This window comes from Lissotriton helveticus, chromosome 7 (assembly GCF_964261635.1).
Source record: "Lissotriton helveticus chromosome 7, aLisHel1.1, whole genome shotgun sequence".
NCBI classification, from domain to species: domain Eukaryota; kingdom Metazoa; phylum Chordata; class Amphibia; order Caudata; family Salamandridae; genus Lissotriton; species Lissotriton helveticus.
In genome coordinates, this window is record NC_136068.1 from 1,708,733,945 (window position 1) to 1,708,760,795 (window position 26,851).

Sequence of the window (26,851 nt, forward strand, 5' to 3'; positions counted from 1 at the left end):
ATAAAGGAGCCATACATTTTTTCTCAATAATCTAGTTCCCCATTTGTAAGCAGCATTTCGAAACAGGAAATGATGTAAACAGATGCGGCGTGATAATGTTTATTTTTAAACCAAAAGACTTGATTTCTAACTTCAATTTAACTTCAATTTTTGCCTTTGACTGCTGAAATGATGCCATCTGGTCAAATGGCGTTATCTGCCTTTCTTCAATTGTAAACATTTGTTTTCAAAAGCCAGCTCTACATTGTGCTTTCTGGTCTTGTCCTTACCAATGCCTGTGTGTTAGTTGTGGTTATAGACAAAGCTACCTGTTGCCTGGGCTCCTGCAGTCACTCCCCTTACAGTGATTGGTTTGTTTGTATAAGCCACCTTCAGTCGTTGCTTGAAGATTATCATTCAGCATTATAGTGGAGGCTCACTGTTTTCATTTATAAATGTGACTCCAGCATGCTGCCTTTAGATGACACTTAACAGCAGGAGCTTGTTGGAACCATATCCCTGTTGAGTTTCACACGGGCGCTAACTATTGACTATTAAGGAACCAGTGATGGTGTTCTGGTAATTTAATTCCCAGGGGCACTCATTGTGTACTACACGGGAATCTTTAGTGAGAATGAATTACCTTGCCTCTTCCTCTCAAGAACCAGACCACCCTCTCTCCCCCCACCCCCTGGAAGTGACGGTGAGCCACCTGGAATCTGATCTGTGCATGGAGAGAGAGGTAGTGGGAGACCTCTGTGAAAAGAACAATTGATGGACAGAATGCAGAACAATGTCATACATTCACCCCATTACAGAGATCTGGGCCTGTATCCTTTGTGTTTTTTTCTCACTATGCCATTCAAGTTTGGAACCAGCCATATGAAAATCAGTCTTGACCCTGCAACCAAGGGGAAAAGTCCAGTCCGAACTGCCAGGCCAGGTCCTCCCTGGACTGGAAACAAGCATCCTAGGACCAGTTTCTCATCAGCCAGGTTAGCTTGACTCCAGTGGCATGGAGAGCACGGCATATAGCTGTGTCTGAACTGGGGTGGCGAAGTGAGCTAAATAACAATGGTTATTTCAACCCAGATCTGTAACTGGGGGTGAGTGTCTGAAAAGTTTCAGCGCTCCGTCCATCATCTCCTTCTGTTTGCTTTGTTCACCCTAAGGTGGCAGGATATGCCCAGGCATGAGTCCTTTGCTTCACTCTGTCACTGGATTCAAGTCAGCCTGGCTTATGTGGAGTGTTACTCCGAAACTTGTCCCAGGATGCTTGTTTCCTGTCCAGGGAAGCAATTGCTTGGCAGTTCAGGCTGGACTGTTCTCATGGGGCACAGGGTAAATACTGATTTGCATATAGCTGTGTCTGAACTGGAGTGGCGACGTGAGCTAAAGACCGATGGGGGATTCAACCCAGATCTGTGACTGGGGGTCAATGGCTGAAAAGTTTCAGTGCACCTTCTATCATCTCCTTGTGTTTGTAGTGGAAGACCTTAACATGTCCCGGGGTGAGGCCCACCTGTTGAAATTTTCAAGCTACGCAGAGTCAGAGCAGCAAAGTTGGGAACCCATACCGTGTCGAACCTTTCCAGCAAGAAGGATTCATAGCAGAAGGGGAAACTTGGTGCAGGGGTTCCCACTGCATGCTATTCTCTGGCCGGTGACAAGACTTTACCCCTGGTCTGATTCTTCAGATATGTTCAAGATCTTTTTAATCTTGAAAGAGGAACCACCTGTTTGTATTGGGACTAGCATCTCACATGCATGTAGTATTTTAGCAGCACTTCCCCACTATTAGTTTAATTGGAGTGTACACATTGGCAATGATGTTTTTTTAGTGGAGTTTCTACTGCTGTGGCAGGAGTGGATTGTGGTCAAAATCTCAGAGAACGCTGGATGTGATAGTAGTCTTAGATACACTATTATCATGACGATGCTACTGCTTTCAAGCTAGAAAGCTATATCGCACTGAGACAGGACATGGGCTTTATAGCTGTGCCGCATTACATTGATCAGCTGGGCTGTTTTACTCTGAAATGGACAGTACCAGTGTGCCCTAGCAGGATAATATAAATATAATTGGCTAGTATCGATTCCTACCAGCAGGAAAGCTAAACATCCAATGGTATATCAGTCCCATTTTACAAAGCCGCACCTATGTTTTAATGGCACTAATAAGGTTCAAGCAGTTTGCAGACGAGTGCTGTCAGATCGTCATCTCAGAAAACCTCTAGCATTCTGTAATGAAGGGAATTCCCCACATGGTTCTTAAAGTTAGCTTTTGATGTTTTAGGCTTCCAATTCTTGATGTTTGCAACATGCACTTGTGCTGTTTTAATCATAGTCTGTATGATTTTTTAGATGTGTTGAGCAAAAGGATGCACCTGTTGAAATAAACACAATATTTGATTAAAGTGTCTTATTTCTTAGGGTATTTTGCGTGTGTGTGAGACTGGAGAGAATAAAAAACTGGATCCCTGAATTCCTGTAATGGATGCCACTACAACTATGAATTGGGACGAGTTCTGCTGGGCTACAAAAAAAATGTCTCTCATATTCAAGCATTGATGCATTGAACTAAGTTCTCTCGTGTTACCCATGAGTGCGAAAGCAAACCTTGTAGGGCTGAGCCATAGACTCAGTTCACGCAACAGCCACATCTTGGTTCAGTTAAATATGTGAATTTGGTACTTTAAATTACAACCATAGGCTTAAATGTTGTTCAGGGTTCGGGGAAAGATGTGGAAGTTGAGTCACCAAAATGTCATGGGCAGCAGACGGGACATTACTCACAACTTGAACCTCCAATTACATCCCAGGAAGTGTCGTCAAATGAATAATTAACCATTAAGACAACAAAGGAAGTGGTTTCACATAACCGACGACCAATAGCATAACAGGAAGTGACATTACAGATTTACATATACCACAGTTAAAGCAAGATTGAGCAATGCGTACAAGTTATGTTAAGTAACCCAACTGTTAAAGCAAACCAGAGCCTGTTCTAACGACCAACCAAATATCAACAAACTTGCTGTTAAGTGTGGCATGAGCACACCATATGTATACCGGGGGTGCCTTCACATGTTGTACCCAGTAGAGAAGTGTGGCTAAATGGTTAGAGCGGCAGACCCTGATGCAGTAGTCTGGCCGGGACCAGGGTTCAATTCCCGCCTCGGCGGGTCTCGGGCTCAATTTCCTCGGACCTGATCATTCTCGCCTCGGTGCCTATTCTAATCATGAGTCCCACTCTGCACCTCTGGGCAATAGCTTGCTTAATCTCCACAACGGCCCCAACAACGCTGAGGATGCCTGACTTCACCTCAGGGGTGCCCAGGAGTGGGCTCCTCACAGGGAAAGGCCAGGAAGGGTTCCTCGGCGGTATTCGTACAAGCGCCGAGATGCCTACGGGTAGTCGTGCGCTATACAAGTGCGTAATCATTTCATTTCATATAGTAATGTCCTACCCAAATAAAACCATTGTACATCAAATAGCCATATATACCAGGCACAGTTACAAATGCCCAAACATAGCCTGACATGCAGAGCCAAATCCCCACATTTTAAAAGCACAGCATTACATGCCCAGATACCCAGGCACTGCCCCAAGTGACAAAGCACTGCCCTCAATGGCCATACACATCCCCTATGACAAGGGACAAACACATTACCCTGAGACCAGGCCCAACCCTTAGTGCCGCCACAGCCTCAGTTGCAGAGGGAGGACCATTATTGCAAGCTTCCATCTCACAGGGAATAGGTACAGCACAAACAACAACAGGGTCATCTTCCAAATACAGGAAGAGCAACAACAGTTAAAGCACCCATGTTTCAATGTCCTCCAATGGATTCCACACTAGTACAAAAGGAACTCCTGACAGTAGTATTGCAAAGCAAGGGAAGTACTGACATGGCTATTTGAAGAATCATAAAAAGCCCTGGGGATCGAGATTTCGGTTACTTTCAAATTGGATGTGTGTGTCTAATTTGCTAGGTGTTAAATGCCACAAACTAAACCTTACGAGAAGTGATCCATTATTCGATATTACTGAAATTATTGAAACGTTTTCCCCGCTAATGAAACAGAATCAGAAAAGAATATGGGGTTGGCAGCCGATTCTGCTAGGGAAGGAAAGGTTGGATTAAACAGGATATCATTTTCAAAGGGGTGCCTGTCTCAACTTGGCCCAAACTTAACTTTACATTTGCAATTCTGCCAGCCTTTTGTCTTGGCTCAGTGCTATGAAATCCGAGCACTACAGACATAGATTGTCTACTTTAACTTTGCCACTTTGTCAATGGATTCAAGTTAGCCTGGCTGATGAGGGGTGATGTCCCGAAACCGGTCCCAGGGTGATTTTTCCGGTCCATAGAGGACCTAGGCTGGCAGTTCGGGCTGGACTGTTCCCATAAGGAGCAGGGTCAAGTCTGATTTGCACATGGCTGAGTACAAACTTGCGTGGCTTAGTAAACAGAGGAACAACAATGGATTCAACCCAAATCTGTGACTGGAGGTCACTCCGTCCATCATCTTATTGAGTTTGCTTTAACATTGGAACATTTCTTTCTGCATAATTTATTATTGTGTTTTGGCCTTAGATTAAAATGTTTACACCTCATCTCACAAGCTGTCATGAGTTTGTACTAGGTATAATACCTGAGGATTCAAATAATCAGGACTTAACTGGATATTTCTTCTTCTAGTCTTTGCATGAGGGGGGGGCACAGTGCGGTGGAGCAGAAGTGTCGGATGTCTCTACAAGACGTTTGTATATGAGTCCTACTTTAAACTACTCATGAGCTATGGAAGTCTGGTACTATCTTAAGAAAGTATCGTATTACATCTCTTAGGGGCATATTTACAAGCTCCTATAGTCACAATAACATCACGTTTTTGATATTGTGGTGGCGAAATGGGGATTGCCTTATTCACAAGGCAGCATTAAGCCACTTAACATGTCTTAATGCTGTCTTGTAAATAAGGCCCCCTTTCACGCTACACTCAGCCACGGCCCGTGGGGGGAGTTTCGGTGGGGCGGAGAGGCGAGGCGGGGGAAGGGCAGGGTGGGGGATGCTAAAACCCGGAGTATGGATAATTGAAGGTAAGTAAACAATTTATTAAATAAAACAAATTTTGTAGCGCACCCTGCATCGCATTTTGTGATGCAGGGCGCGCTACGAAATTCGTTTTATTAATTAAATTGTTCACTTACCTTCAATTATCCATACTCCGGTTTTTAGCAGCCCCCACCCTGTCTCTCTGCCCCACCGAAACACCCTCCACGGGCCGCGGCTGGCTACACTTAGCATGAAAGGGGTAGGCAATGGTTGTTGGGGTGGGGGTTATGCAGCAACACCCACTGATTATGGCGCTACCTCCTATTTACAAGTGTAGCGTAAATATGGGGCAGTGCTAAAATTAAGAACAGGGAAAACCTGGTCTTAACAGGATGTATCAAATGGAAATGGATGATTTTTCATTGTTTTTGCTGTTTTCAGGTGTGCTGCATTATGCAGCACACATAAAAACAACAAAACACCATGCCTGATTGTTTATGTTCAGGAAAGGGTGCCTTCTTGCACATAAACAATCATTTAAAAAATGGCGAGTTGCAACTTCTATGTGTGCTGCACAAAGCAGCACACATAGAAGATATAAATCGCCATTTACGATTGTTTATGTGGAGGAAGGACACTTTCCTGTACATAAACAATCATTCCCCACAATGCAGGCACCCTTGCACTATGGTGCAGGATGCCTGCGTTGGAGCTAGGCAGCTAAATTTAGCCACAGCGCAGGGGAAAACGCAGGGCTGCACCATACTGTTGGAAATATGGTGAAGTCCTGCGTTTCAGAAGGGGAAACAGCATTTAGATTCCATGCAATACATTGCATACCATTAGAACGTAGTCGTTACAACGCTTGCGTTGTTACATCGTGAATGAATACATCGGAAGTCGTTACAACCACTGTAGGAGGCAGAAGGTGATGGGTTTACAATTCAACACCTTCCCTGCTGTTGCACAAACTAGAGTAGGAATAGTAAATTATACTATTCCAGGGCGCCCCCTACAGCAAGTCGTTGTTACGACTTGCGATGTAATGGTCTGCGATGTAACAACGACCGCTTTGTAATGGCATGCGATGTATCGCGTGCGTAGTAAAGAGAAATATTCTTCAGAAGTAGGGGAACGTGGTGTTAAGCCAAGAAGGCTAACACTGCGCTCCGCCACTTCCTTGTGCATGTGCCCCTTTGATTGGCCAACACTGCGTTTTGGAAATTTAAAGCCAGATACGATGAAGACATTTTAGGCTGAGGAAAATAATTGTGTAATAAGGAAGTAGTGATTTATTTGTTTTTTTCAGAAATGATACTAACACTATGACACCGAAATGCCTGTTATAGAATATACATGTATCCACAACAAACCAGTGCAACACCACAGAAACACTGAAACCCACACCCCCAAACAACTCGTCCATCTACTCTTCGCCAATGCAAACTTCTGTACATTATGCAACACACACCGGCAGAAACGCCCCAAATCCTGCATTTACCGGTGCCAGTTAGAAATGCGTAGTAACTGGGAGAGCTGCTTTACCCTTAGGTAGCACGGGTGTTACCTCGCCCTCTAGCCCACAAACCCATCTGATTAAAAAGTAGTGCTCAGCATACAGTCACACAACCTTGTCCCCTGTTTATCCATGTTGATTTCATCTGTCTTTAAATGGACAACTATGCAAATGTAAATGTACACAGAAAAAAAGTAGAATTAGATCACCTACCTTTCTGCCCTTGGACACCACCTGCAAAAAAGGATACTAGGGTTATTAAATATTGGATAAATATTCAGAGTAAGAAAATATGCGTAATTTGCATTATTATTTTTCTGACTAACTGTACAAAAGATTGTTTTTTACTCCGGGCGGCAAAAGCCATTGATAAGGAGATCCAGGTCACAGAACGCCAGTTATCTGTGGGAAGGGGCTCGGCTGGCCCTATTATTGACTTACCTGTTGTGGCTGATGCACAGGCTGCCCAAATGAATGATATTGCCAAAATAACTATGCATCGACGAGGGGTCAAGTTGTTTCATCTCTTGTAGAGCAACCTTGTTCACCACACCCCTTTTCTCCAGTACATGACACGTTAGGTAAAAGAAAAAAAAAGTTCAAACACTTGGAGCCTATACCGTGTACATGGACTAGATCCAGGAAAAATACCCAGGCCCTAAGCCTGTAGTCCCTACTAAACCATTACAAGGATCACCCACCATGAATGGCTCCAACTCGCCATTGTCCTCTTACCCTGAGGAATTATCCCCGCTAACATTTTTTTTAGAAGGTACAATCATGAAGAATTTTTTGCCTATTCTAGCCACACTTGATAAACTAGAGTCAACTGTGGAACTAATGCTTTCTTTGGTTGTTAATATATCACTAGGGATTGGGGCTAAAATTAAAGTGCCAGTTGGGGGACTAGATCATGGGGGTGGTACAAACCCCGCTTAGGGACCTTCAGTAATACGCAACAATCTTCCAACCTGCTCTGTGAATAATGGTCCTCCTAGAAATGCTACTAATGTTACAGTACAAAAGCACCCAGGACCCGAATGCACTAGACACCAGGGTAAAACATGCTCGCCCTCTACTAAAATCAGGTCTAGTCCCCCACCCGCAACTACTACTGGGATCAGTGTTGGCTCCAACCAACAAACACCCTCATTATTCCCTCACAAGAATGGATTAGTCATGAGAGATGACACCTGAGTGTTGTCCTACATGGCAATTCTTACCACTGTTCCCTCGCTGCAGGATAACTAAATTGAATCACAGACCCAGTTGAAGAACAGAGTTTGCCATAGGCTATTAGAGAGCACAAACTATTTAAACACAAATTATCATGACATTTTGTTCCTAAGGCAGGTTAGTTGGGTTGGCCCGCTATGCAAGTCTGTATTGTTATAAACTGCAGATCCCCAAACTTAGCTAGTCGGTTGCTTGGTAGGGGGCAATATTCAATAAACCAGAGGTTGGGCCTAGGGATCAATATTCTACCGCTTGGGTTATTTTACAGGCATCTTGAATCCAAATTGGGGAACGCCCTGGTCGCTAATCCACCTGGTGGGACACCCTCAATGTACCAGGAGGTCCCCGTTCTGGAAACAAGAAATCAATACCATCCTCTGAGCAATTTAGATTCCCAAGACTGACTACCTATAGTATGCTTACTTCCATCAGTCACTCCCGAGGAACCATCCACCATGCAGTCTGATGAAAACCCTTAAGTTCCACACTAACAATGTTTTTTCCCCAAATGACCCATCAACTGAGAATTACCACCACCAACTAAAGTCTGAGGGAGAAATTAACATCATAGGACACATCAAGTAACCTATAATAGAAATCCAGGATTTGAAAATCTTATCCTGGAATGTTGCAGGCTTAAAGTCCAAGTTAGTTGACCCTGTCTGGTGCAACCTAGTGGATGATTTTTATCTATGGCTACTGCAGGAAACTTAGGCGGTAGGACGTATTAACAGGGTGGGTTTTTACTACAAACAGCATTGAAGCCCAGCAGGTGGCCTTCTAATCTGGGTCAAAAACACATTAGCCTGCAAAATCAAGGTCCTACACCTCGTCTCTGAGGAAATTCTTGGGCTGGAATTATCCTCTAGTAAAGGGAATTTTCAAGTTAGGTTATTCAACATCTATAATTGCTTTATTAGACCCCGCAAGTTATCTGGCACAATAACAACAATAAGTAACTACCCGGATTCAGCCAAGAGAATTCATCCACTTATAATTGCAGGCGATTTCAATACAACCTTTGAACCTGTTGACTACATACAGGACCTCATTTTAGAAGGAGATAAAGCCAGGGGGATTGCATAGGGTGGGGCAACAGGTTTTATCATTTACTATTACTTTTGGGGTCTGAGCCTGCAATGGCCGGACACATTCCGACAGAGAAAGCAAGTCACACATTCAAGAGGGGGGGCAACCAAGACCAGGATTTATTATATCATTGTCGATTTGGAACTCTGGACTAGTGTTAAAGATATGGCTGTTTTAATTCGGGAAGATAGTGACCATAATGCTCGGGACCTTACATTGTCCGGCACAGCTTTATTGTACGGACATCCTTGGTCAAAGAGCGCCCCAGTAATCACTAGCAATAACAACAAAAGAGTTAAATGGCCCATGATATTGGCTGATCCAAATGCTCTTCCTGAAATATATTCAGAGGTAGAGCAGACTCTCTTAGATTTGAGTAACATTGCCTCTGGGATAGAAGACATCATGGCCATATTCCTGCAACTGACCACCACATGAAGACCTTTCTTTTATTAACAATGTAATCAACTCAAGCGGAAAATAGCTCCTTGGTTTAACAAGGCGTGTAGAAAAGCCAAGGAGGACCTAATTGTGGTGGTGAAGTTGAAATCTCCTACAGACATGAAAAAATAGCAGGAAGCTATACAAATTGACACAAACTAAGGCAAAAAGGGACTGGGAGTCAGAAAATTGGTGCATGCTTGTAGAAGCCTCGAAGCAAAAGAATAGCCAACTGTTCTGGCTCCTTCTGTCAAAAGGTTCTCCCAACATGGAAATAGAAACTGACTTCCATATACAGCTCCATGTGTGAGAGGAATATTTTGAGCATTATATGCATGACATTGGGTTTCACATGACCAAGGCCCACAAACAAGACTCTTAGATTCAGTAATAATCGAGGAGACTGCCATTACTCTAGACGAAACCATCCTAGCCATAAACTCCAGAATGGGAAAGCCCCGGGCCTAGGTAAGCTCCCGGGAGACATGTACAAGGATGAACCAACAATATGGGGACCCCTGCTCCAAGTGGTTTTTAACACCATCTTGTCTGGTGGTGAAATCCCGACGACCTGGAGGGGCACCGAGATTATTCCAATCCACAAAAAGGGAGACAAAGGGTCTCCCGGAAACTATAGACCTATCAGCCTTACAGACGTCTCCCAAAAAATCTTCTGTAAAATTATTTTATCTAGGATCCAAAATTGGATTGAGGGAAATATTGTTTTGTCAAATTTACAGGCAGGATTCAGGGCCTCCACAAGTTTCACTGACCAAGTTTTTTTTATTTCTCTTGCTAATCTGGAAGGAAATGACCATCAGGGGAGGCCACTTGTACGTTATTTTTGTGGACTTAAAAACGGCCTTTGAGTCTATTGATCGTACCCAACCTTGGCAAGCCCTGAGAGAACTAGCACTCCCATCGTAAATACTTAATATCCTGATCTGGCTACACCATGATACAGACGCAAAGGTCAGGTGGAATTCTGATGGTAGTCTTACAAATGACATATTGGTTCGTAAAGGTGTTCGCCAAGGTTGTGTCCTTGCCCAAACATTATTCACCCTCTACATTAATGGCTTAATAAGAGAGTTGTATAAATGTGGTGGCGACCCCCCAAAACTAGCAGGAAGTGTAGCGCCATGCCTGCTTTCTGCAGACAATACATTACTAATTGCTAGAACACCTAAAGGGATCCAGAACCTTCTGAATACATTTGATAAAGCATGCAAGGAGAGGGGGCTAGAAATAAACTGCTCCAAGACTAAATACATGACTTTTAATCCCTATAAATCCGACAAGGGTAAACTCATACTGGGCACGCAATCCCTTGAGCAGGTCAAGTCTGTCGATTATTTGGGAGTACGTATTAGCTATAGGCTGGCCTGGACATCACAAATTGAGAAAAGTACTCTGACCCTCCAGCATGCCGATTGTGCAATAGTTGAGAGGGCCAGGGCGTCTCCTTACTGGCCGATTTCACCTATTTTATAACTTCACAGGGCAAAAGGTCTAGGAGCAGCCCTTTATGGGGCCGAGCTATGAGGGCTGGAAAATCTGAATGACAGCCCTTGCAGGAAATTCATTTATTAGAGCGATCTTGAACCTGCCCGTGAATACTCCCCTACTGCTGCTACGACTTGATCTTGGCCTGAAAACCTATAGACCACTTTGCAATCCTTAGGGTACTCCTGTTCTGGATTAGGTTATGGACCAGTAACACACACGTCCCGGTGAAAGAGGCCCTGGAAGAGCCGATTGCTCTGCACAAACAATCAGGGCGCATTAAGTGGTCAAGGAGTGGTTCCTAAAATTAGGGTTGGGGTGCTTTTGGGAGGAGCCAGGGTACATTCTAAAATCAATGGTTCTCCTTCTCAAAATAAGAACTTTCTTTGTATTGATTATTTTAATTTCCACCTGCAGAGCATCAATAACTGGCAGTTATTAGTATTAAAAATATTATAATACCAGTTTACCACTAATAGCTTGGCCTGTAAAATGTTGGAGATCAGAATTAATTGAAACCATGGAGATGTACTAAGAACTGTCATTTTTATGGCCTCATATTTAACTTGAGACCCTCCGGGTGAGTAGTGCGCTATATAAATGCTCTGATTGATTGATTGATTGATTGAAATTAGCAGTACCAACCCTCCTTTCGCCCTCCCTGCTAATGAGGGTGTAGTGTGGACCATGTAAGAACACTAACCATTCAGCATAATCAAGTAGATTCATGAAAAAAAAATCGGCTCGCAAAAGGCCAGATTCTGAGAATCTGGCCCTTTGCGAGTGCATCATCATCCCAAATGCAAAAATCGCTAATTGCGAAATCGCATATTTGCGAGGAATTGCATTTAAGAAATCTCTATTTGAGATTCCTTAAATGCAATTCATTAACCATTTTTAATTTGCGAATTCGCAATTTTTGGCCGCTATTTACCACGAATTGAAACTTCGTGGTAAATAGCGAAAACTTAGAAAAATGCACTTCAGTGCATTTTTCTAAGTTGCATGTTACACACACACATGTCCTTTGGACATGCGTGTGTGCAACACATGTGTACATTTTCATTCCAGGGGTGCTACAGGGTGTCCTTTGGACACCCCTGCACCCTTGAAATCGCATCCTTATTTCCGATTAGCAAATTGCTAATCGCAAATAAGGAATAACTCCCCATTCATTCCTATGGGCCTTTATGGGGAGTTATTCCTTATTTGCGATAAGCAATTTGCTAATCGCAAATAAGGAAGATGTAGGAATCGCAATATTTTTTGCAATTCCTACATGAATCCCGTTTTGCAAGTCCTTAATAGCGATTCCTTATGAATCGCTATTAAAGACTCGCAAAACGGGTCTTTGATGAATCTAATAGTCTTCCTTGTACCACGTCTCCTGAAGACAAGTAATGTCAAAACCCCTTATTTAATTTAGCCATGCTTCATCAGTCAATTTGGAGTGAATTCCTGCTATGTTCTATGAAATAAGTTTAAGTAGAGACTTGGCATGACCCTGATTTGCCAGTCCCACAATTTCATTATTTTTGGCTTGTTCAGCTACGATGATAGGCAGAGCCGGCTCGTCCCTACCCATGGTATCACTTGGGAATAAATTAGGGGACGGTGAATAATTTTCAGGCTCATCTTGGGTCTCACTACTAATATCTAAAAAGGGAGTGGAGAATTCTAGAAAATCCACCGAACCCCTATTACTGGGTTCCTCTACGAAGGATCCTCTCCCTTGAACATTTTGGTACAAGCATCATGGCACTGGTTGCCTATGGCAGTCAGTTAGTCAGTCTATTTCAGACAGTAAAAATTAAAAATACACCTCCGATTTTTTAATACACTGCATCCTACCCTCTGGGCTGTCGCGGACCTACCCTAGGGAGGACTTGTATGTATTTAAAAGGAAGGTTTTGACATGGGAAAAGGTTAACTGCACACATATGGTGCAATGGCAGGCCTGAGACATGTTTAAAGTGCTACTTAAGTGAGTGGCTTTATCAGTGATGCAGGCCCACGAGTAGCATTTAATTTCCAGACCCTGGGGACAGGTGGTAACAATTGTAGAGAAAAGGGGGTTCCCCTGAAAACAGATATGTTCCTAAGTCAGGGCATAAACAAAAATCGTAAAGATGAACACTTAGGAAACTTGTTAGGACTGAGGGCCTACTGAATGAGAAAATGTGCGAAACCCAGATTAAATTTCATATGCAAAACATTTAATAATACAAATATATCATAAATCTATAATCAATAAATACATTTTTAACAACAATGTCTGTGTATGTTTTACTTTTTTTAAATAAAAAACAACAACATTGCTGTGTTAACACCTACAGTACTCTAGTTTAAATGCTCTTTCATACTCCCACATTTATCCAGTTTCAGATGAATTCATAGTGCCTATAGTACATGAATCAATGCACAAAAACATGAATTAATTTCCCTGTCTATGGATGTACTATTGTTTTGCAGGTAGATCCATGAACCTATATATAGATTCTGTATTTTAATATATTTAATAATCTAGAATCTTCACCAATTAAGACTCTCAAACATTATCTTTAGCAGGACCTTATGATTTACAGACCGGATGCAAACTTAGGGGGGCTGGAGAGTTTTATACAGCACAATTAAGTCTGGTCTGAGCATGTATATATATATATATATTACCAAGATTAAGAAAATGTACATATCATGGCTTATCAGTTGTGTCCTACGAGCGTTTTGGCTATACAGTCTTCGTCAGGAAGCCATGGAGATTTGGAACCTTGCACTTGTGCGTTGCACAGAATGTTGATCGCACGTGGTCCGGAGACCACACCCTATGATGGGAACAATCCAGATATAATGCTATGGAGCAGGACCACAGGGGTTGAAATAACTGTATTTGGTTAAGTGCCCTGGACGATTGCAGGAGTGTACGTGTAGATGGTCTGTGTCAGCCGGTGAATGTGGCTGATACACTGTACAAAGTCCTGGCTGACCGGACCCCCGAATTTGCAGTCAGTATACTGCTCAAGCCAAATTGGCTTCAGGTTTACATGAGGCCCGGGAGGTTGCTCTCACGTTTCCCAAGCTGCCGTGAAGCATTGATAAATTTTATGAAAAAAGGGATGCCGGTGCATGCGCTGGAGGACCGGTTGAAGCACGGGTGGTGCCACTTTACTAGGAACTTAAAAGTAAATCACATGTGCCATGTTTTAAGGAGAGAGCAGAAGCACCTTAGCACTGGTTAGAAGTAGTAAAGGGCACAGAGTCCTCAAAGCCAACAAAAACAGATTAAGCAAAATGGAGGTTTGAAGGCAAAACGTTTGTGAATTAACCTTACATAAGGAGCCAAGTCCAACAAAATATATATATATACGATTCTTTTGCTGATGTGAAAGAAATTTGGAGCATCGATATATATATATATATACTAGCAGCCCGTCCCGACGTTGTCCGGGTATGAAATAGAATGTGTGTAATGTGTGTATTCAGATATGGTCATTCGCGTGTTCCCCCGCTTGAGGCCCAGCTGCAGCCTGGGTTCATGTAAGCAGGCGCATGTAATTAGTGTAGTGATCCGCCGCCTGAGCCCGGCTACAGCCCTGGCTGATGTTAGCAGGCGCGTGTAATTTGGTTTAATGTGATAGTTCAGTCATAGCGCGCATGAGAGGCTGCAGTAATTGTCCCCCGCTTGAGGGCTAGCGGCGACCGTCTAACAATTAGAATTGTGTGAGTCTTGAATGATTGTTTCCCGCTGTTCTTATTTTTTTATGACCCACACCGACGCTCTTCGGCCCTGAGTGCTTTTTAGACGCACCCAGGCCAAGCCACACACTGCGTTCGGCCCTTTCAGATGCACCCAGGCCAAGGCACACACTGCATTTGGCACCCCCAGTATGTGTGAGACAACGGGCAGTCCCCCAAGTGTGTCTTGTGAATGGTTACTTACCACGCTTCGAGGTGAACGCCTTTGTGACGCCCCCAGCACACGGCCACAGCAGACGATCTGATTAATGTACGACCCAGATCGCATGAAGTGCGGAAAGTAGCACACGCCCCCAGCGTTTGTCACGCCCCCAGCGTGCCCCTTGATGCGGGGCAATTGGCGCTTCACATGGCATGAAGGGCGGACACACGCCCACAGCGTGGACACACGCCCACAGCGTTTCTCACGGCCCCAGATTGTCACACCCCCAGCGTGCCCCTTGATGCGGCGCAATTACGACTCACATGGCATGAAGGGCAGAACGTACCACACGCCCCCAGCGTTTGTCACGCCCCCAGCACGCCCACAAGGGACTACTTTGCTGGCACGGTTTTTTACCTTTTAAATGTATATGGTGGCCGTCTGCATAGCCTATGTCGTTCTGCTGCAACTGCCCTTTCCAACGCTGTATTGGGTGTTGTGATTGGTGCTGTGGTTACTGAGATTACCCGCTTAAAAGGTTTGGGCTCTCTCTTTATAATAGTATAGTAATAGTAATATCGTATAGTATAGTATGGATTTTTTGCAATTTTTTTAATACATTTTTTTATCCGTCTGCATAGCCTATGTCCTTCTGCTGCAACTGCCCTTTCCAACGCTGTATTGGGTGTTGTGATTGGTGCTGTGGTTACTGAGATTACCCGCCTCAAAGGTTTGGGCTCTCTCTTTATAATATTAGTATGGATAGTATGGATTTTTTGCAAATTTTTTTATAATTTTTTTTATCCGTCTGCATAGCCTATGTCTTTCTGCTGCAACTGCCCTTTCCAACGCTGTATTGGGTGTTGTGATTGGTGCTGTGGTTACTGAAATCAAATATGTGAAGCGCATTTTTGCACATTGAATGCGCATTTATCAGCCCACCTTTCAAAAGGTTGGGTGTCAATTTAATAGAAGTAGGGTGGTAGTGTTGTAATAGGTTCCTACAAGTAATACAGCAGATGGGGCCAGCCCATTTATCTACATTAAGAGCATGGTGGCAGTGGGCGCAGGAGGAGTTCAAAGCTACAATAGAGTCCCTAGATAGATGAGTCACCTGTGTATAATGGTTGGCCCTAGGCCTGTCCTCGGCGCGGACGAGCACAGACGGGCTAGACTCTGGCTTGACTCCGGCGCGACCATGGCGCGTTCGCTGTTTGCGTTCGCTGTTTGCGTTCGCTGCGCGAAACGGTAGCCATCTCCATTTGTAGTCCCTTCAATAGCGCAAGGGCGCTGGGAGTTGTAGTTTGGACCTGAATGCGAGCGGGGGCTAATGACGCGTCTCCTGCCACAGAGCCTAATCGTCTGGGAGCACGGAGAACACGCGATGACAGTGCGGTAAGAGTTTTAAACAAAACAGGATTAAAACACTAAGTACGCCGCAAAAGAAAACAATTTAACAATGACTGTTTAAAATACACAAGTAGGCTGTCACCCGGCTTCCGCCTCAGGTGCTAGGGGAAAATGCAGCGCAGTAGTCAGAGGCAATGCGTGGAGGTATTGCCAGGCTTCTGCCGCCGGTGTGGAATGGAATCTCGCTACCAGAGCGCAACTCCTCCCTTTGTAGTCCCTTCAATAGCGCAAGGGAGCTGAGACTTGTAGTTTGGACCTGAATGCGAGCGGGGGCTAATGACGTGTCTCCTGCCACAGAGCCTAAACGTCTTTGAGCACGGAGAACACGCGATGACAGTGCGGTAAGAGTTTTAAACAAAACAGGATTAAAACACTAAGTACGCCGAGGGCACTGGGACTTGTAGTTTGGACCTGAATGCGAGCGGGGGCTAATGATGCGTCTCCTGCCACAGAGCCTAATCGTCTGTGAGCACGGAGAACACGCGATGACAGTGCGGTAAGAGTTTTAAACAAAACAGGATTAAAACACTAAGTACGCCGCAAAAGAAAACAATTTAACAATGACTGTTTAAAATACACAAGTAGGCTGTCACCCGGCTTCCGCCTCAGGTGCTAGGGGAAAATGCAGCGCAGTAGTCAGAGGCAATGCGTGGAGGTATTGCCAGGCTTCTGCCGCCGGTGTGGAATGGAATCTCGCTACCAGAGCGCAACTCCTCCCTTTGTAGTCCCTTCAATAGCGCAAGGGCGCTGGGACTTGTAGTTTGGACCTGAATGCGAGCGGAGGCTAATGACGCGTCTCCTGCCACAGAGCCTAATCGTCTGTGAGCACGGAGAACACGCGATGACAGTGCGGTAAGAGTTTTAAACAAAACAGGATTAAAACACTAAGTGCGCCGCAAAAGAAAACAATTTAACAATGACTGTTTAAAATACACAAGTAGGCTGTCACCCGGCTTCCGCCTCAGGTGCTAGGGGAAAATGCAGCGCAGTAGTCAGAGGCAATGCGTGGAGGTATTGCCAGGCTTCTGCCGCCGGTGTGGAATGGAATCTCGCTACCAGAGCGCAACTCCTCCCTTTGTAGTCCCTTCAATAGCGCAAGGGCGCTGGAACTTGTAGTTTGGACCTGAATGCGAGCGGGGGCTAATGACGCGTCTCCTGCTACAGAGCCTAATCGTCTGTGAGCACGGAGAACACGCGTTGACAATGCGGTAAGAGTTTTAAACAAAACAGGATTTAAACACTAAGTACGCCGCAAAAGAAAACAATTTAACAATGACTGTTTAAAATACACAAGTAGGCTGTCACCCGGCTTCCGCCTCAGGTGCTAGGGGAAAATGCAGCGCAGTAGTCAGAGGCAATGCGTGGAGGTATTGCCAGGCTACTGCCGCCGGTGTGGAATGGAATGTGGGCGTGTGCTGGGGGCGTGACAAACGCTGGGGGCGGGTGGTACGTTCCGCCCTTCATGCCATGTGAGTCGTAATTGCGCCGCATCAAGGGGCACGCTGGGGGCATGACATGCTGGGTCCGTGACCAACGCTGTGGGCGTGTGTCCACGCTGTGGGCGTGTTTCCGCCCTTCATGCCATGTGAAGCACCAATTGCGCCGCATCAAGGGGCACGCTGGGGGCGTGGGCTACTTTCCGCACTTCATGCCATCTGGGTCGTACATTAATCAGATTGTCTGCTGTGGCCGTGTGCTGGGGGCGTCAAAAAGGCGTTCACCTCGAAGCGTGGTAAGTAACCATTCACAAGACTCCCTTGGGGGACTGCCCGTTGTCTCACACATACTGGGGGTGCCGAATGCAGTGTGTGCCTTGGCCTGGGTGCATCTGAAAGGGCCGAACGCAGTGTGGGGCTTGGCCTGGGTGCGTCTAAAAAGCACTCAGGGCCGAAGAGCGTCGGTGTGGGTCATAAAAAAATAAGAACAGCGGGAAACAATCATTCAAGACTCACACAATTCTAATTGTTAGACGGTCGCCGCTAGCTTGAAGCGGGGGCAAACGCGACTGAGCGTGTCTGCGGGTACAATTACTGCAGCCTCTCATGCGCGCTGTTACTGAACTAACACATTAAACCAAATTACACGCGCCTGCTAACATCAGCCAGGGCTGTAGCCGGGCTCAGGCGGCGGATCACTACACTAATTACATGCGCCTGATAACATGAACCAGGGCTGCAGCTGGGCCTCCAGCGGGGGGACACGCGCCTGCTAACATCAACCAGGGATGCAGCTGGGCCTCAAGCGGGGGAACACGCGAATGACCGTATCTGAATACACACATTCTATTTCATACCCGGACAACGTCGGGATGGGCTGCTAGTATGTATATATATATATATATATATATATATATATATATATATATATATATATATATATATATATATATATATATAAATTAAATAAATGAATACATCTATTTATTTAACATTATATTATATGTAAATTAACTATTTTAAATAAATTACTTTAAAGTCAATATTTATTAAGAATGAAAGCAATATTGTTACCTATCTTTTGGTAGATATTCTCTTCCACAATATATTAGTTTTTGCCATTATAAGCATAGAAACACAATATCATTTTAACCTATATTTTTAACATGATATTTTTGTCTTTTAATATTTTTGGTGATAATATTTTGTCAGACTACTCCCTACTGTACCTCTCTTGAGATAGTGTGGTTGGACACTATTTCCTTTTTTTTCTTCTTTTCTTTTTTTTGTCCTCATTTACCACCTTGGTTTCAAGTAAAGCTACCGTCTGGAATACAACAATCTGTCACAGGTTAAAAACCTGGCAGGGCATGGTTACACGAGACCATCAAGGAACCAAATACCCTCAGAAGTGTTATACCCTTAGGGGCCATCAGGTAGAAAACCAGAAAAGTGCGAAAAACACAAACTTTGCCAGCTGAAAGTGCAAGTACAACCAATATATCCCGGACGAGGAATCCGGGCTCTGCAGGTTCGATAGCACCACAGGTGTATGATCATCGGACCGGTGGGGAAAAAAAAATAAAAAGAAAAAACCCCATCAACTCAGCGACTCCAAACCAACTGGTGCCAAAATGCTTTCTTAGTTGGGTTACCAGATCTTGCTAGATCTACTCTGGAGACTTGCAGGACAGATATCTGCCAGTCAATGAAATAAGGAGGAATAGGGTCTTTCCACTTTCTACAAATCTCTCTGCGGGCAAGAAGGATCGAGTAAAACAAAATACTTTTTGCTTGCACTTGAACATCTGCCGAAACCCCAAAAATGACAGTCGAAAGATCCAGATTTATTTGCCTTCCCAGTGATTCCGAAAGAGTGTGGCATATAGCATCCCAAAAGAGAGCTAGGCAGGGGCATTCGAAGAACATATGGGCATCCGAAGCCGCAGGCAGTTCACATTTAGGACATACCTCAGGGTTCCCTTGTGAAAATTTTGAAAGTCTGAGGTGAGAATAGTATGCCCTGTGGAGCGTGAACAGGTGATTCCTGCGCAACCATGCCAGCTTAACAAAATCCCACAAAACTTTACATGAGATGCTCCACAGATCTTCTACATTGCGTCCTAGCATGGTAGATCCCCAAAGCTGGTCTGGTAGTAAAAAGTCCCCATCAAGTTCATCCAGAATCAAATTATGCCAAAGGGAGACTTCCTTTTTGGCCGGTGGATTATCGGCCATCTGGGATACTAGATGACTATAGCCTCCAATAGGAAACCTATTTGCCAGAGACGGTCGAGCAAGGAAGGAATGAGTCCAACCAGCCATTTGCATATATTTAAACCTTGAAAGGTTAGGACCAATTCTACTTCGCAGGCACTCCCACGGAAGCAGACTACCCTCCGAAAATAGGTCCCCCCAAACCGCCAACCCTGCTTCTTTAAGCGGGGCCACCAGACTATCACACAACCACAAGGGACTCTCTGGAAGACCCCAAAGGGGTGTCCTACTGCCATAGTAGCTAATTTTTAAGTTAACCATTAGTTTTGCCCAAGTTTTTATAAAGCCCTGCAGAATCTTCAATTTAATTTTTTTTTTTAAACTTTTGGTTGCCAAATTTAAACAAAAAACCTGACTGGCTAAGACCTTCCCCTTCTAGCAAAGCCAAGAGCAGAGAGCCTACTCCAGAATCGAGAGGCATCTTTAAAAGCATTCGGGCATGAGATAATTGAAACGCCCAGGCGTACATCTGCAGGTCTGGAGCAGCCAGCCCACCCTTCTCTCTACGCCTCCTGAGTTTCTTCCAGGCAATCCTCGGAAGATGCCCGTTCCAAATAACACAGTATTTCCTAAAGATAATCAGTCACCCTAAACAATAAAACCATAAACAGTAAATGAGAGGTTTTTGTGCTGGCAAAATAAGTACATCAAATAAAACTCATGGACGGTTGTATGACACAACTCTGCATGCATTTAACCCGAATGCCTTTAAAATGCAGTCACTACCCCAACTGCAATGTTAGCAGGTGTTACCATGTGGTTGTTTTAACATTTTGCCTTAGGGGGCGCCGGACATTAGAATAGTATTAAATGACTATTCCAGCTCCAGTCTACACAACAGTAAGGAACGTGCTGGACTTAAAATCCAACAAGAGTCTAACAATGCACCGCCTATAGCAATTCGCAGTAACAACTTGCGTGGTAGAGGAACACGTGGTAACATCGCAGTCGGGTAGTGTCTGCGAAGTAAAGGCAGGTCGTGTTTTTATTTTTTTTGTTTCAGGTTTTATATAGCGCGAACTTGACCCGAAGGTATTGGAGTGCTTTACATGAGCACTGGTTACGTTACAAATTCAGATAGGGCGTATTATGTGATTTGCCCAGAATCACAGGATTTGGGCGCAACTCTGAGGCTCAAACCCTGGTTTCCAGCACAAAAGTTGTTAACCTCATGCGCGCTGCGGGTTTTCCCACTGTGCGCTGAGAATCGCGAAATCCCGCGGTTCATGACGAGCTCAGCTCGTCATCAGTGTACAAGAGGTGTACCTGATGACGAGCTGAGCTGAGCGTGGAAGGGGTTAATCTAGCTGACGGACCACACCCTCTCCCCAAATGGTTTCCCCGCAGTGGTTCTGACTGTGGGGAAAGGATGTCTCCCCTCATGGGCTCTCAGTTATAACTGTAAGTTATGTCAGATCGCCAGTATAACAAAAACGCTACCTAATGCCCCATCACAAAGACTTGTAGCACACAAATGTCACAACGTAACCATCCACGAAATGCCACGGCATAGACAGACACCCAACCCTAGCAGAGACAAATCACGAGTGACACGTAAAAGCCAATTTCTATAAGGGGCTGATCTGAAGCTCATAGAAGCTCCTTGTCTCCTGTTAAGCTTTAATGAAGAATATATACTACAGACAGAGCCAAACCTAACAAAATGCTCAATACTATAATAGAGCTTTTGAAAATTATTTCAAATATGAAATCTAAAGGTGGTGGAGTACGACCTTGCAACACCGCAGCCCTGCTTCAGAGCTCTTGACTTTTAGAAGCCAGCGTATCACCTCGTGGTTTCTGCCACTTCCTGTTCAAGGCCTGAAACATTTTAAATCACACTGCTTACAATTAACCGTCTGCTTTCTACATATGCTGCCTATAGCTTTTTTAATCTATTCTCCAATCCATTAGATTTCTAGTAAATCTAAATTAAAGAATTTTCCCAGCTGACACATGAAAAAAATCTACATTTTGACAAAGACTAATAGGAGACTCTTGAATCTCTTGTCGATAGTGATTAGTGATAGTGAAATGGTTTTTGCAGAAAACCATACGTTAACTACAGAAGCAGGTGGTTATCATGCCGTTTTTGAGCATTTGACATCCATAAGTTTACTGGATCTGAAACCTTATGATCACTTAGGGAATGCACTTTATGCCATACATTGAAGCCCTGAAGAAGTCTCTTCGGAGACGAAACACATTGGCTATGATCAAGGGAATTTTAAAGAGAAAATCTGTTTGTGAAAAATAAAGAGAACACTACTTCAAGAAACATATACCCTGGATCTGGACGCTTCTTTTTGTGCTATTTATTTTGAACTGTGACATGATAAGCTAATATTACTGTATATACTGCTGAAACGTATTGTAGTGAACATTGTTGTAGGTTTTGTTCCTATTTTGTGGGGAGTATAGAGGGGAGTACTCCCTGGTTTCGTGCACTATCTAATTCACTTGTGTGCGAATTTAAACAGCCTCCACCCTCAGCTTTTTGGTTCTGAATATGAAACTAATAGCGTGTGTAGGGGAAATGAGAACAAATTTCCTTTGAGTACATGCCCATTTGCCTTGGCATAACCCAAAACTTTCCCCCCTCACCCATCTTGTAATGGGCTTCTCTCCTGTCTAAACTAAAACGGATTTTAGTAGAGAGGACGAGAAAGGCCGAGCCCTCAACACCGGCGCTCGCTGGATTTCTCTTTCTTTTTTCTAAATTTGCCTGACAAAGAAAATAGGCTTTGGCCTATAGCAGTACTGCCATGTGTAGCATCCAGCTACAATAACTACAGACACGTGGGGTTACCTTAACTGGAGCTTTATTACACACTTCTTGCTCCTACCCTGTCCCTACTCTGACTGTCCTTGGTTCCTGTTCTCCGGCTCCTCCTGTTCCTGCTCCTCCCTCTGACTCCACCCCCCAACCACTAGACTGCATCCCACAATACTACATCTCCCCCTTTCTTAACAAAATGAGCTTAATGTCCTCAGTGTTCGTAGTTCTTCAATCCACCACACAGGTCGGCGGACAGCCTGTTCTTCAAGCCTCAGTAGTGTTGAATCCGCGGTGGGCTTGACTTTGGTCAATCTTCCTGTTGTCTTAATCGGGGCATTCTTGATCACGTTGCGTGTGAACTGTCTGCTCTCACCTTCCGCGGTCAGTATGTCTCCTTCCAGTGGTGTAGCTACTGTTAGTTCAGATGCTCGATCTCTTTCATGAGTGAATAATGTTCTGGTCCTTTTCCGAGTACCCGCATCTGCTTTTACTTCCGTTTGTCTTGTCCGGTTGAGGGCAACACTGTCCTCCAATTCAGGGTCATGTATATCAGACAGTGTGGTGCTATCTGAGGAGACTGTCTTGGCTTGATTCGATGACTCATTCACAGCCTCGGGTTGTCTGGCCGACTCGTGAGCCGTCTGTGCATAGGCATGTTTCTCTCTCGTCTGATGGTCACTTTTTACTGACGCGTCCGGTTTTCCTTGCGGAGTGACTGGCTGGTCCCTTCCCGTCCGGTGACCAGGGTCCACTGTCTCTGTTTTCCCTCTGTAAGTCCTTTGGGTCAGCCTCGCGGACCCCTTCAGGGGTGACGGTGTCTGATCTGTGTCCAGATATACTTGTGACTGACCTAGCAGGTTGTCTTGTGGCATGACTGAGTGTTCAGAGTCCTTAGTGTGTGACGTGTTGTTCTTGACGTGAAGGATGTCCTTTGGTTCCATGGTGCGTTTGGGTGGTTGACGCCATGACTGTTGTCGGGACCATGACTCGGTCAACTCACGGGATTGAACAGACGAGCCCTCTGGGTCAGAGAAGTCTCTTGTCGACTTCCAGGATCGGACAGACGTGCTCTCTGAACCAGAGAAGTTTCTAGCCATAAACGTGCCTTCTAGGTCAGAGAAGTCTTTTGTCGACTTCCAGGATCGAACGGACGCGCTCTCTGAATCAGAGGAGTTTCTGGCCATACTCCTTTTGAAGCGTTCCTTTGAGGGTGTATCGGGTGCTGGATGTCTGAAATAAGTGGGCCGTGATGTGTTGTTCAGTGACTCAGGGTTGTCTTTGAAACGATTCTCCGGGCGCCTTCGTCGACTCGTCTTTGGCATTGTTTCATTCGAGAAGTTGTTCAGCAACCACGTGCTTGTTCTTTGTGTTTGCTCTTGAGATTTTCCATCTTTGTCTTTCTCACATGTCAACGACGTCTTCTCAGTTTCTTCGTTGTCCCCGGTGTCATTGATGCGTTGGTCTTTTCCTGTTCGTTGATGGGGAGGGTCGGTTCGTCTTATGCGACCTATTTCTTCTTCCCACTTGTTTGGCGCTCGGATACCCATGATGTGGGTGTGATGTGTTCTCCTGCTGGATGATGTTCCTTCAGACTCATCTTCACAACTTGACGAAAAGTGGTCCTGCGCTGACTTCCAGTTTTGACCATTTTGAGCTTTCCTTCTATAGTTTGTCTTCCTTACTCTCTTGTTGTGTAAGTTGCCATCTTGTCCAGGGGTGCTATCTGTCCCACTTGACGCTCCCTCCTCGTCAGACTTTGAATGGCATCTTGAGGGTGACGAACTCCTTGAGGTAGTCCTTTGACTGATTGACTCGGAGTATTTCTTGTCACTGTGTCTCTCCCGTTGGCCAGACTTTGGATGATACCCTGAGAGTGAAGAACTCCTTGAGGTTGTCCTTTGACTGATTGACTCAGAGTATTCCTGGTCATTGTGTCTTTCCCGTTGTCTTTTCATTGGTCTGCCTTCCCTCTCTTTATTTATTGTTTTGTCTGTTTTCCGAGTTTCATCTGTCCGGGCGACTTGATAATTTGCCTTCAGACTCGGGTCCCTTGATTTGTCTCTTGCCTTGACGTGCATTCCAATTTCAGCCTTCCTGATTATTTCTTCTAGCGACCACTTTCCTCGCAAGATCTTGAGCTTTGTGTCGGGGTTTGCGCAGCCCTCAATTATCCGGAGTCGAACTGCGTCCTCGTTCGTAAAGGTGTTGAAGTGGCAGCCTTGCACCAGGTTTTGCAATCGAGAGATGAAGGTTGGCAATGGTTCACTTGGTTCCTGCCGAGCTGTGTTGAAAGCGATGCGCTCTTGATCCACTTCCGCTTGTGCGGAGAGACGGGCACATAGCTTTTCTTGGAGTCTTTTATAGATTTCTGTGTCCTCTTTGGAAAATGTTTCGATTGGGCATCGGCCCTCTGGACCCACCAAATGGAGGAGCAACATTAGACATTTCCTCTCTCTTTGTTCACCATTGGCATCCAGGAAGTCACCCAATGTCGCCAGCCATCGGTTCTGTTCAAGACACAGACTCCAGGTATCATACTGCATTCCTGGGGGTGGTGCTCTGAAGCACGGGTTGCGTCGGTATGCTACTTCTTCCTTCGCCATGAGAAGAGGGTTCTGATTGGTTGTATTCAGGCGGGTTGCTCACTCGGCTTCTCGTAGTTGTTTTTGAGTTAATCCTCTTTGGTCAAGGCCTCGGGTCTGGTCATCTGCTGGGGCGTTACTAATCCTTGCAACCACCACCGTATGCGCCAGTGACTAGAACTTGGATTTCCTGCGTTCCGAGATGTCCACTACCCAGCCGCGCTGTGCCGGTCGCAGGGCTCCTTCTCCGCGGTGAGGCTAGTGCAAGTCCTTTAGTCACCTCCGTGTATGTTGTGCTTGTTTCCGGGACCGTCCTTCGCAGTCTTGCCTTCCTCTGAACCTCGTGCGGTTCTGTCCAGTAGCTCCTCCCCTTTACGCTCTTCGGTATGTGTTCACCATCACCTCTGGAGGTGCTCGTGCCGGTTCGCTGTTTCTCGCTAACGTGTGTTTGTTTGCTTTTCCAGTGCTTGTTGGTTTCTACTCGCCACTGCTTGTTTGTTGGTTCTTGACAGTGCTTGTTTCCTTCGACTGGCCAATGCTTGTTTGGTCTTCCGGTGTCAATGCTTGTTTGTTTGCCAGTGCTTGTTTTATTTCTATCGCCAATGCTTGTTTTATTTCTATCGCCAATGCTTGTTTTATTTCTATCGCCAATGCTTGTTTGTTGCCAATGCTTGTTTGTTCTCCGCCAGTGCTTGTTTCTGTTATGTTCGCCAATGCTTGTTGTTAAACTCAGCTCGCCTGACCTCAAAATGGCCGCCTACAGTTTGCACAGAGAGGATGTCCCAAAAGTTGCCTGACTCAAAGATGGCCGCCGTGGTTATCTGCAGGCACTACTTTCTCTCTCTTCATTCAACCTGATTCTTCACACGGGACTCACCGGCAGTTGCTTGCAGGGTCAGCATACTCCAGATTTGGCTCCCTCTGGTCACTGCTACAATCAGGTGAGGTTGGGGTGGGCTCCCGCCTTACTTTGCAGGGTCCTCGGCGGTGACTTGCCAAGTCTCACGCATCGGGGGTGAGGTGCCAAAGCTCACGCATCGGGGGTGAGGTTTTCCGACGTCGGACCTCACCCGGGCTCAAATTTCAGCGCGCTCAGCAGCGCTTAGCAGTAGACCTTCGTGGGGCGATCCACCCCAGGATTCACTCTTCTCTGGCCACTACAGTCTTCAGGTTGGGTTGGGGTAGGCTCCCAACTCACTTTCAGAGTTCCCGCTCTCCGGTGCCGACAGCGTGCCAAAGCTCACGCATCAGGCGGAGCTCGCGTTTTCGGCGCGAAGGCTTCTTCTTTTCTCGAGCGCTTCAGCGCTCGTTGTAGCGGCTCCCTCTGGGCTCCCACAATGACAGGAGGGGCAGGGTCACCTACTATTTATCTCTCCTTTGGCTGGCAGCATCACCTACAGCAGCAGACTTTCTCTTTTCGACGCTGCAGGGGACAGGGTGTCTTCTTGGGGTTCTGCACGCAGTGGGCTTGCTTATCCCACCCTCGTCGCCAGTTGTAGCATCCAGCTACAATAACTACAGACACGTGGGGTTACCTTAACTGGAGCTTTATTACACACTTCTTGCTCCTACCCTGTCCCTACTCTGACTGTCCTTGGTTCCTGTTCTCCGGCTCCTCCTGTTCCTGCTCCTCCCTCTGACTCC

At 45.4% G+C, this 26,851-nt stretch overlaps 1 protein-coding gene across 1 annotated transcript in view; it reads right to left on the bottom strand.

Annotated features, from left to right (window-relative positions):
• Positions 1-26,851, bottom strand: part of TYROBP (transmembrane immune signaling adaptor TYROBP) — a 275,022-nt gene that overhangs the window by 74,252 nt on the left and 173,919 nt on the right. Inside the window, exon 2 of the mRNA XM_078651029.1 lies at positions 6,770-6,790. Within this exon, the coding sequence (XP_078507155.1) occupies positions 6,770-6,790 (21 nt within the window). The remainder of the gene's footprint in view (positions 1-6,769; positions 6,791-26,851) is intronic.